The 12161-nt window shown below is 43.5% G+C and overlaps 1 protein-coding gene and 1 long non-coding RNA gene across 2 annotated transcripts; one reads left to right on the forward strand and one right to left on the reverse strand.

Annotated features, from left to right (window-relative positions):
- Nucleotides 1–345: 345 nt before the first annotated feature.
- LOC132582156 (uncharacterized) lies at nt 346–1988 on the reverse strand. The gene is made up of 2 exons (XR_009556175.1): nt 1560–1988; nt 346–1357 (listed from the first exon to the last, which is right to left on the reverse strand). It is a non-coding gene; the product is annotated as an uncharacterized LOC132582156 (long non-coding RNA).
- Nucleotides 1989–2074: 86 nt separating this feature from the next.
- Nucleotides 2075–8088, forward strand: NDUFS6 (NADH:ubiquinone oxidoreductase subunit S6). The gene is made up of 4 exons (XM_060253632.1): nt 2075–2232; nt 4560–4613; nt 6036–6158; nt 7945–8088. The coding sequence occupies exons 1-4, from the start codon at nt 2101–2103 to the stop codon at nt 8011–8013; spliced, it is 378 nt and encodes a 125-aa protein (XP_060109615.1). The 5' UTR covers nt 2075–2100; the 3' UTR covers nt 8014–8088.
- Nucleotides 8089–12161: the final 4073 nt, after the last annotated feature.

Here is a 12161-nt window from a genome sequence, read left to right on the forward strand (position 1 = left end):
CATTCTCACCATGTTATCAGTATCTAGTCCTTGCTTTCCCCAGATGTTTCACACTCCCAACCAGGAATGCATGGGAAGGTGCGAATACTCTTTTATCTTGTTGGTTTCGTTTCTTTCTACTCTACTTCACAGCAATAAGCAGGAAGGGAGGAGGGGTAAGAATAACAGAGTCAAACTACTTCAGTCCTCCATGATACTTCACAGAGTCAAACTACTTCAGTCCTCCATGATACTTCACAGACCAGCTTTATGGAGGGCCACTAAACCATTAATTACCATTGGAATTTTACCATGCTTGACAAGACAGACCTCTAAAGGATACAGAAAGAACAACGCAAGTCATAATTCTGAGAACAATGCAGGAATCATTTATTTCAACAACATTTATTTCACATGCTTAACTACCATATTTTCAGTGGAACCTATGAGCACTTAACTTTTGCTGGACCACATTCTTTGTTTTGACACTGTGCTCTTATACACATTGTCCAAAACAGTAAAAAAGCAGCATCCAGTAGCACCTTAAAGGCTAAGGGGAGGAGCTTCTGTGAGTCACTGGTCAGTTCTTCAGGTCCATGAAAAAGTGAGCAGCGACTCACAAATTTTGTCAGTTTTTAAGCTGCTACTGGACTCTTGCTCTTTTCTACTGCTACAAACAGATTAACATGGCTACCCATCTTGACATTATCTAAAAATCCTCCCAAAATCAACTATTATATTCAGATTGAAAATATTATTGGTGTCATTGGACAAAAATATTCATTGTAAAGAGATCAAATGTAATAATGACAGAACATAATTTGTTAAAAAAGCAGCATTTTTCCCCCCTTTTAAGTCTATAATGGCTGGCACAGTATATGCCAGAAGTGGTTGCTAAAACTAGGTAGAGCCTCCAACCTGAATAACTCCTTATTTCTAACAGCTGCACTTTGTGCAAATCATCAGCTTTTTGCAGACAGGATCAGTTCGGTGGCTGTCTTCGCCAGCCACACTTGTGACTCTCTCTCATCAGGTTGAAGAGCTACATCTTCCTCTGCTTGTGTCTTGGGTGAGTTTTACAGTACACATACAAACGCCCACGTCTGCGGACAAAAAAGCAATCTTTGCAGCGCTTTCTGAGGACCACTTTGCTCTTCAGGCCTGCAACAGGCTGCAGACTGGGAAGAGGGCATCTCATGAGAAATGGCAGCAGAGCCGTGGCTTGCAGCTTGGGAGTAATACAGGCTCCCCATGGACTGACAGTCTGCAAACGCCCAGGCAGCCAGGAGAAGAACGAGCGAGAGGCCGCACTACGGTTCAGGAAATGGGCCGAACTCAAGACGACATTCCTCAGCAGCAGAGAGGCCATTGCTGCACACTGAGGAGAGAAAAAGAGAAACAACATTAGTAGCAGCTGCAGGTTAAGTCCGTAGTCTTATACACACAATTCCCCACAGGCTTATCCAGGAATAACCACCAGTGGGCCCAGTAGGGCTCACTTCATCCAAATTAACTACAACTACTTGTGTCAGTGTTCATGCAACCATATCATAAAAAGAAAACACAACTAAAATACTGACGGGCTGCAGAAGTCTCTCTCGTTATCACTGCCGTCAAATATTTTGTGACATGCAAAGCAATCTGTTGCTCTTTGTCACAAACACTGCGGGGCCAATCCAAAGAACGTGATGCATCGCGTCGATTCCTCTGACCCGGCCGCAAGCACATCCCCACTGCTGCCTCCAGCCTCCCGCATTAGCAGCTCGTTCAGCGGGGGAAGGGCCGGCGTCTCAGGGGAACGATCATGCACTGCGCATGCGCCCGACGCAAACCGAGCGCCCGCTCCTCGTGAGCCGAAGCGCATGCGTATTCGGGGGCTCCCGTAAAACGGCCTAAGCAACCGAGACCCACCGGCGTCGCCTCGGCCCCCCGGCCGCCCCGTCCTCGCCTGCTCCGGCAGAAAGAAGCGAACCGCTCCCGGCCTTCTTCGACTGGCCCGCCTTCCCGGCAACAGCGCCAGAGCGCAGGCGCGCATTTACGTGCTGACGTCTCGGGGCTTGCGGGCGGGGCCTACACGGGTCGCGCATGCGCGGTTGGGGGCGGCTCCGGCGGAGGCTCAAGATGGCGGCGGCCGCCCTGCCCTTGACGGGGGCGCTGAGATGCGGCCGGGGGGCCGCGGTGCGCCTTGTGGCCGCGCGAAGCTACGCGGCGAAGACGGCGGGCCGTGGCGAGCCCGTGACTCACACCGGGCAGGTGAGCGGGGGGCGGGGAGCCGGATCTGCCGGGAAGGGGGTCGCCGCAGTGCCGCGGGTGGTCTTCCGCGGAGCGGGGTTGGGGTCACAGTAAGAAGAAGTCCAGCGGCGCCTTAAGGACGAGCGCAGTTTGGGCCGGGGAGGAGCTGAGGACGTGAGCAGCGACTCTTGGGAGCTCCTTCCCTGCCACGCGTTTAAGGTGTGCTGGACTCTCGTTCTGTTCTGCGGTTAATCTTTGGTATGTTCCAATGACCTGTTGAAATTCTTATCCTTTTACAATGTTGTGACATCTGCACACATCTTCCTGCAGATTTTCAGAGCGGTAAGCCTTTACTTTTGACTTCACATTGTGTGCCCACCTTATGCACCATTCTCCAGTGTATTTATCCTGCAGCTGCAATTTAAAAAATAACACATTTCTAAATCGGGTTGGAACATTACTTGTGAAGTGTTGGGTGGGTGTCCAACGTTTTTAAAAATTATGTTGTTGCCCTGTTGCAGCTGTGCAGTAGTGTCCAGTAAGTGCTTTCTATATAATCCTTGAGGTTCTTATTTTGTGCATGCATTTTAGCATTAGGTTGTTGAAGGAACACATGGAGGGAAAAAGCTTTCAGGGCACAAGGAGATTCTCTGCTGTATTATCAACCACTGTAAAAAATGGGAAAGAGTTCCATAAACTCGTAATATGGGAGAACAAGTTGAGTGTACATAATGCACAGTAGAACCCACTAACATTGGCATACAGTTTGCGATGGTTGGCAGTGTGTGTGTGCATGCATCCCTATGTAAAGTTGGCTGCAACTCCACCATGCTTTGCACAGGGCTGAAGTTTGTATGAGGGAGAAGTCATTTGGCAGGAGCTCAAGAGCTTTTTTAGGTCTGTGCTACTAAATTGAAAAAATGGGGGGGGGGTGTTATTTTCACCAATGCCCTAGTGTAATTGCATAGTAATGCTGTTTTTTCTGTCCTTCCTTGCACATTTGTGTAGTTTTCTCTTTATGATTGTTTAATTTCATCCTGCACACTGGTCCTGATTGTGACATTTTTTTAAAGTTTGTCCTATGCGGATTGCACTCTTCCTCCAAATGGATCGATCCCAGGAGATTCTTGAATTTGGGGTTTGCAGAAAAAAGTTTGGAGGGGGAACAATTTTATGGCATCTGATGGCGGGACTGAAATCCTACAATAAAATAAATAAATGCTCTAATGGGGCACTTTTGGTGGATTTTTGTAATCTCTTTGAGGGTAAGCTCCTGGAGTCAGTTGGAAGTTTTTGCTAATATTCTTATTACATGTATCCTACCTTAAGTAACTTGCCCCAAGTTTAACCTACTGTACACTGGGCATATGTTACAGTGTGAACAGTGATTCGGAGCAGTTCACAGCAGAGATTGTATGTTGAGAATGTATCTCTTGTGCCTGATATCTGATAAAACTTCCAGATAATGGAAGTGGTTTGGTACAGGAAAATCTCTCATTGGATTGGATTGGAGATAAAGAACTTTATTATTAAATAATACTCTCATTAGATAAAGAACTTTTTCTTTCATTCTGTTTGTCTATCTGCTTGCCACTTACACATTCATCACCCCTCTCTCCAATATTTTTCTAGGGCCTGTTGTATTTCTTCCTACAATGGACTTTACTGCTAGAATTAAAATAAATATATTTTAAATCAGTATTTTTTTAAAAAATGTGATAACATAACTGTTTCTTTTAATTGGTGCCTAAATTATAGGGAAGAGGATTGCCCTAATGAGACATAACCTAAACAGTTATCCTGAGTTTGATGTGACTTGCTTGTTGACTGATTTAGGATTGCAATTTTAATTGTACTTAGAAAAATTAAGTAATCAATGTCTTTTTGTTCACACATTTCCCAGATTAAAATATAGTGCTTTGAAAGTGGATTATTGGTGAAATTCTGCTGATTGCATAAAAAAAGTGAATTATTGATGAAATTCTGCTGATTGCATAAAAAGATAGGTCATTGCTAAATTTTGTCTTTAGAGGTATATGATAGATGACTATTGTTTCCATATATTAAAGTCAAAATAATTGTTCACCAGTAAGTTTGTTGTTTTCAACTTTTAATTTTTCCTATTTGCCTGTTGACAGATAAGGTGTATTTGTTTGCCATGGAGGTGTTGCGATATTTAATTCCTCATTGTTCTTTCATGGCACCTCAAAATACATGGAGAACATTGTTTCTATACTTTCTTTCTTTTTCCTACCCCAGTTTTCCTCACTGCTTTGCTTGAAGTCAGATTTTAAGATCTTTTCCTTGAGTGACTCGTGTATTTCTTCTATCTCCCCCCGCCCCCCCAGGTTTATGAAGAAGGTGATTACAGGCGGGTTCGATTTGTTGGGCGACAGAAAGAGGTAAAGAAAAAAATTTGGGGGGGGGGAGTTTACCTTGATTTTATTTTCTGTGATAGTGATGGTGTCCATTGATTTCAGTGGTCTATTAATGAATTTGGACTGTGGGCATATAAAGATAACATTATTTGTTTGTTGCTTATATCTGGCCTGGTTTCTCATCCTGGAATATAATATTTCCAGGAAATCTTCTATCCAGGCACTGACTAGACTTGGACCTGCTTAGCTCTAGCTTTAAATCATCTGGTGAGCTTCATCTGGTCAGCCGTCATCCTGTTACTAACTCTTCCATGTGTACAGTGTTAAAGTGCCAGGGATCAATGATGCTCCATTGGCATGTTTCTGCTGCATTCATACAGCTGAGGGCTCAGGTCACATGACACCACATCAATATACTTGCTTGCAGGACATCACATTTAAGCGGAGCCATTGTGGTCTCTTTCAATACATTATTTCACAAGAAGATGATAGCATACAAGTACATAAGCCTGATTTTTATTATTGACCTCAAGTGGAAGCCCTTGAATTTGACCCTATTGGAATATTTACAAGCCTATTGCACTAACAATTTAAGTCCAAACATTTAACTGAGTTGCACTGTATACTTCTGTATTCAAAAATGCAGTTGTATGCATCTGGATTATAGTTATTTTATAAGAGACAAGGGGTATTAGAAGATCTTTTTAAAAGCTTGTTTTCCACTGGCATTAAGTTTGTCTGTGGCTTCAAGTTCATAAGTATTCTACCTCTGTTCAGTGTCTGCTTCTGTTGAAACGGAATCTGCAAAATGGATTGTTTTGAAGCCTTGACCCTTTAAAAATACAGTATGTGTTGAATCCTCTGCCCTTAGTGAGCATGTGTTTTCAGCTCTTCTGAACTGGCTCACCTGTTATGCTAATAGAACAAAGTAGGAGTCAAGTGCACCTTTAAGACCAACGAAGTTTTATTTAGAACGTAAGCTTCCATGTGCTGCAAGCACACTTCATCAGACCATGCTAATAGTGTGTGTTGCTCTCCATTTCCCACAGCAGTTGACTTTTGTGCAGTGGTAGGTTCATTTCAGCTTTGCAATGTTATGTTTTGTGTTTTAGATTTCTCAGAGTAAAGAAGGGTTCCTTTTATGCCTGTTTATTCTTTCATGCAATCAGAGTTTATCCAAGTGATACAGCAGCTTTGTTCTATTAGCAGCAATGAGTGTGAGCAAAAAATGATTCGCATCGGGGTAGGGAATAAGATAAAGCTTCAGAAACTTAAGAGCTTTACATAAGTCTTAACTGGGAAATGTGGTAGTGGTAGTTCCCACCCCAGCCCATATTAGTGTATGCAGGTTTGCCTCAGAAGTCTTTACCAGCTGTGACAGCTGAAACTACTCTGCAATGAACTGCTGATGAAGGCACTGTAGATCTTTCTGTTGTATCATTTTAGGTAAATGAAAACTTTGCAATTGATTTAATTGCTGAGCAACCTGTGACTGAAGTTGAAACCAGAGTGATCGCTTGTGATGGTGGTGGTGGAGCTCTGGGACATCCTAAAGTGTATATAAACTTGGTAATGCAGCTTTGTTTCCCCCCTTACAGTTGTACATTATTTAAGTTGATGTCCTTTTGGGGGTGGGGGATGAAGAGAACACTTGACAATAGTGGCTCTAGTCAAGCCTCCCCATCTAATGACCCAGGAAGTGCAGTCCAGCAGCCATGTATGGATGGGGCTCAGTACACCTTTTTGCTGGCAGCAGTAAAGAGAAGAGGAGAAGCATGTGAAAAGCTGCAAGTCACAGTTGGTGAGCTGGATGGATTACAGAGGTTGGGTTAAAAAGATGCCTTATGTGTACCCTACTGTTCTCCCAAATGGGGACCGAAAGTAGCTCACAGTATTTTTCTCCATTTCATTTTCACAACAGCCCTGTGAGGTATTTTAGTCTGAGAGTGTGACTGGCCCAAGGTCACCCAGTGAGCTTTCAAGGCAGAGTGGGGGATCCTAGTCCAACACTAATCCCTACATCACACTGAGTTAATCATGATTCCCTTCAGAGTAATGTTTTAGAGATAGAGAATGTGTTTACTTCCTTCTCTTGTATTCACTTCGTATTATATCACCCAGTCTTCATTAATGTCAGTCTTGGTGCTCATTGTTTCCCTTTAATTATTACTTGTTAGAGCGGCTCACCTATAAATTAGAATCTTTTGATGGCATGTGTTGGGTAAATTGCTTTAATAGCTTATGACTTGTTAGCTGGCTGGCATGGAAGAAGGGAAGCATCATAGTGATCTGAGGTCTTGACAGTTCTGTAGGGTTTAATTGGTTTCTTCATAATGGGCAGAGAGCAGGAGAAGCAGCTTGGTGAAAAATATGAAACTGGTAGAAGTGCTTGTAAGGCTAGCAAAAGGCAGTTGATTTAACTGTGCTTCAGTAACAGCAGCTGCATATATCGTTGGCTCAGCTCACTTTGGCAGTGGCGATTTTTTTTTAAAAAAATGGGAACTTCCATAAAGCAGAATGATTCCTTTATGTGCGTTTTCAAGGAAGGGTGGGGTTTCCCCTTATTTTTTGAATTGGGAGTTTTTCATTCTTCATCAAAAGGAACTTATTACAGCAGTCCTGATAGCCAAGGAGGGAAGAGTTCTTCCTGTTGCATCTGCCTTCCTGGCATTATGCAAAGATGGAAGCTGTTTATCAAATGTTTGATTTATAATATGTATAATATGTCTTGTTTTAAGTGTTGAAGTGCCTGTGTTGTGAGCCGCCCTGAGCCTGCTTCGGCGGGGAGGGCGGGATACAAGTTAAATATTATTATTATTACTATTATTATATTGACTGAGAACCAATGGATTGAAATTAAATGGAAAGACATTTTGTCTAAACATTAGGAAGAACTTCCTTACAGTTAGAGTGGCTCCTTGGTTTTCAGGTGTCCGGCTCCAGGTTGACTCAGCCTTCCATCCTTCTGAGGTCGGTAAAATGAGTCCCCAGCTTGCTGGGGGGAAAGTGTAGATGACTGGGGAAGGCAATGGCAAACCACCCCATAAAAAGTCTGCCGTGAAAACATTGTGAAAGCAGTGTCACCCCAAAGTCGGAAATGACTAGTACTTGCACAGGGGACCTTTCCTTTCCTTTTCCTAAGTGTGTTCAGGGGAACACCTGGAAGTGAGGTTCACTGGAGTGCCCAGACTTTTGAATATAAGTGGGGAGGCTCAGGCTGCAGGTCATCATGCTGGGCAGGTCCATGTTTTCAGGATGCAAACAGGTTTGTTTCATATACTGAAAAGAAATTGCACTAAAGTTAGTAGATAGTATTGCTTTATGTAACTATTGTTTTTTTCCTCCTCTTTTGCAGGATAAAGACACAAAAACAGGAACATGTGGTTATTGTGGTCTTCAGTTTGTGCAGAAGCAGCATCACTGAAATCGTCGTCTTGTGTCCTGCAAAGCTGTCTGTATTTATGTGTTATGCTGTCAGATACATGTATTTTAAAAAGCTGTTCCGAGTGTTATGTATTTCTTTCAATGGCTGCTGAAGAGCCCTGGGCCCAGCATGAAATAATATATGCCTTGTCTTAAAGAGCTGCCTGTCAGACTTTTACACTTAAGGATAAGTCATTTGAGAACTACAGAACTGTGGCAGTGAAAGGGACCTAGAGACCGTGCTGAGCCTGATGGTGCCATTCATTGTAACCAGTTAAACTGCATTCCCACTTCACAGAACCATGACTGCGCAACTTTTCCTCACATTTCTGCCTTCATGCACAGAGCTGGTGGGAAATCTTTTCTGCTTTGATCAAATTCCAGTTTGCCACAATGCTCAAATTCAGGTGCCTTGGCGAACTGAAGTTTGTTTATTCCACTAAGGTAGGAATTCTAAACCTTAGCTTATTTGTACTTTAGAATCCTGGTTTGCCTGGAGTAAACCACTGCCAGTTTGTGGATTTTGTTTGGTGCCATCAAGCCATAGCTGACTTACAGTGCCCATGTAAGGCTTTCTATGCAAGAGACTTTATGAAGAGGTTTGCCCTTGCCTGCCTCTGCCTGGACTTCCTCGGTGGACTCCCATCCAAGTACTGACCTCGGCCAAGCCTGGGCTACCCCGGTCAGGGCTTTTGAGCAATGGCTTTATATTCTTGGAATACTTTAACATTTGTTATGAGGGCTGGATTTGACATAAATGTTGCTTTAAAAAAAAGAAAGTTTGTGTGTGTTCCTGGAAGTCATGGTGTCTTGTGGTGACCCTTAGTGGGGCTGGGGTGTTTCAGGGAGGTGGCTTGATATTGCCTGCCTCTGCGTCCCAGCCCTGGTTGGAGGCCTCCCTTCTCGGTATTTGCCAGCTTCCAAGATCTGATGAGATGAGGCTTGCCTGGGCTATCCAGGTCAATGCACATAAATGTCACTTTTGTCCGGCCGGGCCATGTGTGCCCTAAATGTAATGCCAGGTCCTTCCTTCTCTTGCACAGGCAAAGCCAATTGATGATATTATTTTTTACTCCAAATCCAAAATGCTTAATACATTAACCCTCTTACAATATTTCCTTCAAGTACCTGCCTGATGCCCACCCTCCCATCTCCTTTGCCCATTAATCATTAACACTGGGGCAGTATACAGGGACACAATGCACAGCCTCTGTCATCTGGCAATAAAGGTAATGGCCAGTTGCTTGCAGGCTGGATGAGTGCCTGGTTGGGCTGGTTCCATCCCTGGATGTTTGACACTCTGCTTTGCAGCACGTCTAATTAAATCTTCCCTGCTGTCCAAGATGTAAGAAAAGGATGTCATTTTAATCTTGGACCAAAAGGAATGTTCATATAGTCTGCCTCAGTTGTACAGTTAGGGTATGTGGAATTTAGTAATGCAAATGCAGGCAGCTAATGTCCAGCCTGCCTTCTTGCAGTTTGTGTTACCAGAAAGAAAACTGGGTTATTTTGCAAAGTGACTTATGGCATTGGCTGAGGAAATAGCACCAATGATATCTAATATCCTTAGTTCAGTTGAGTAGATTTTATAACACCAGCAAGTTTGGTTGTGAGAGGCAAACCACTAAGCCAAGCCAGCTGAATGGTGGTGATCTGCAGTCTAACTTGTTTTCTAGATACATGATGATGCGCCCCCCCCCCCCCCCCAAAAAAAAAAAGGGTTCTCCCTGTTAGAAAATATCGCTGCTTGCTTTTTGGGGGAAAGGGTTTTTTAACGTTTGGTTTGAAAGATCAAATGGATAACTGGGTTGAGACTTACTGATATTGCTTAAGGTTGTGCATGCATAAAACTGCCCCTGTATTACTAGCTGGAGGCAGCTAGCAGTAGATGAGAAGTGATTTATCTAGTGAAATGCCTTCCTCTCCAGGAGTTCGATACCAAACTTTACTTCTCCAAAGACTTGTTGTTGAGTCTGTGCACGGGGCAGGGCTGTATGATGCTGCTTGTTGGATAGCAGGAGGAAAGAAAAACAAGGTGGTATGAGTCCTTGGTTCAAAGACATTCAGTGCCATAGAAATGTAGATGGCCTTGCCTAGTAGAAGAAAACTGCCAGCCCCGAGTCACAGCTAAGAGTGGGGTATGTGGTAAAGCATAAAATAAAACCTTGGATATGGTTAACAAGTCAGTCTTACATGTACCTTGGAGGAGGAGGGAACTGTCACAATTCAGGACAATAACCCTGAGGACATGGTCCTAGCAAAATAAGAGATGATCTTCAATCTTTCAAACCATGGTAATGATGAGCCAGACAAAACGTCCCATGTTGCCACTACTGGCTGCAGAAGCAAGCTGAAACATGTATGATGTGATTTTCACAGTGGAGCCAATAGCAACTCCATAGGGTGGTTTGTGGAGACAAAAGCTCTGTGTGTGTGTGTGTGTTAAAGCTGCTTCTCCTTGTGTGCTGTGGTCACAAACAGAAAAGGCCGGGGTGTGTCCAGGAGGCAGAAAGCTATCATTGCATGTGTGTTACAAAGTCGTCCTCTTGTTCCTCAGCAAACATGAGGACTTTGTGATGTGCAGATGGAGCCTAAATGCAAGGGGACCTGGGTAAAGATGCATAGCCTGGACAAAACCTCTGAGTACTGATCTGCTGGTGGCAGCGCTCTACCCTGTGGGGAGTGGGCTAGTGGGGAAAGAAGATGCTGGGGACCTGGGTGGGCTGATGAATACCTTTTTCATTCGCCTGGCTGCAGAAGCAAGCTGGCAAAGCCTGTCAGCACAGTTTACAGCCTGGACATTATTTTTCTCTATTGGTTTGGATTGTGTAGATTCATTTCCTTACGAGAGGCACTTTTCTATAACAGAGAAGTGCCTTCTGCTGATGCAACATGTTGCTTTTAGCCAAAATAAGGCTCTTTCTGCTCGAGGAAAACATCTCTACTAGCAAAATGGAACTGTTTGCAGCTACAAATCACAAAGCTGTGTGTTTGAGCCAGCAAGGATATGCATAATGTTTAAAGATCTGTACTGGATTCCTCTTCAAGGAACCTGGGTACCACTTTGGTAGGATTGCCTCTATGCATACTGTTCTCCTTGAGTCTGCTGAAGTTGTCCTAAAAACTGTAAAATATGCTGCAGTTAGAAATGTAGAAGTTGCAAATTATCTGCATTTTAAACTTAAGATCCTGCATCAGGAATCAGTACAGGTTTCTGGAGCTTCTCCATGGCCAAACTTACCAAATGCAATTGGAGGGTCAAGTGGAGCCTCAAGTGCAGAGGACTTGAATCACCCTCACCTCTCTTTTCAGTCAGAAGACCAGTACAAGGATCATACATGCAATCAGGGTCATATGGGCACCCTACATATAGCCTAATCTATTTATGTGGTGCTGTGCATTGGGAGAAAGTGAGCCACTCTTGCAGCACTGGTGCCAGTTGTCGGTGAATTTTTTAAGGCAGAAGTAGTTATTGGATGTTTTAATTTTTACACCCCTGCCACTGAAGTTGTACAAGGAGAAACCAGGGAAAAAACTGCAAATGTCAGGGAAAGAAAGCAGCAAATGATGCTATTGGGATAAAAGGATAAGTGGCATGCAGTATAAACCATCATGTTACCTTTAGGCAAGAAAGAGTTGTCTTAGTATAAGAAATTACTGCATTTGGGGCAAATGACTGAAACTGTCAAGTGTTGCATGGTACAGCTAACCAAAGAACTTCCTCCGCCATGGTGTTCCTCCTCTCACCTCCAAAGCCAAGAGCTGTGATCCTATGATAATCCAACATGATGGCTGTCTGGTAGTCTCAGATGCAATGGACATGTCAGTTTGAGCCAGGAAGTTCAGAACTTTGGTGGGATGAGGAAATTCCCCTAAGGTGACAGACATGAGCGATGGCAGATCATCAGAATATTCATATTTGATAAGGCCTCTTTAGTCAAGCTAAACTGAATTTGATTCTAGGGAGGCTAATCCCAGTGTTGTGGTACTAATTTATGTGGTTAGACTTACAATTTCATTTTTGGTGGCGTTCTAAGAAAAAATAAGGTTTAAGCTAATTATGCTCTATTGAGTTGTCCTCTCCTTCCCCACCCCATTAAAAACTCTGAAATTCATAAAGGGAGTCAGAGGGAACAATTTAATTTTCAT

This window comes from Heteronotia binoei, chromosome 14, assembly GCF_032191835.1.
Source record: "Heteronotia binoei isolate CCM8104 ecotype False Entrance Well chromosome 14, APGP_CSIRO_Hbin_v1, whole genome shotgun sequence".
NCBI lineage: Eukaryota > Metazoa > Chordata > Lepidosauria > Squamata > Gekkonidae > Heteronotia > Heteronotia binoei.

Bases quoted from the DNA above. Each gene is read 5' to 3' on its own strand.
- NDUFS6 (XM_060253632.1), top strand. From the start codon at position 2,101: ATGGCGGCGGCCGCCCTGCCCTTGACGGGGGCGCTGAGATGCGGCCGG. The intron at 2,233-4,559 runs GTGAGCGGGGGG...CCGCCCCCCCAG, and splicing joins CCGTGACTCACACCGGGCAG to GTTTATGAAGAAGGTGATTA. The intron at 4,614-6,035 runs GTAAAGAAAAAA...GTATCATTTTAG, and splicing joins TTGTTGGGCGACAGAAAGAG to GTAAATGAAAACTTTGCAAT.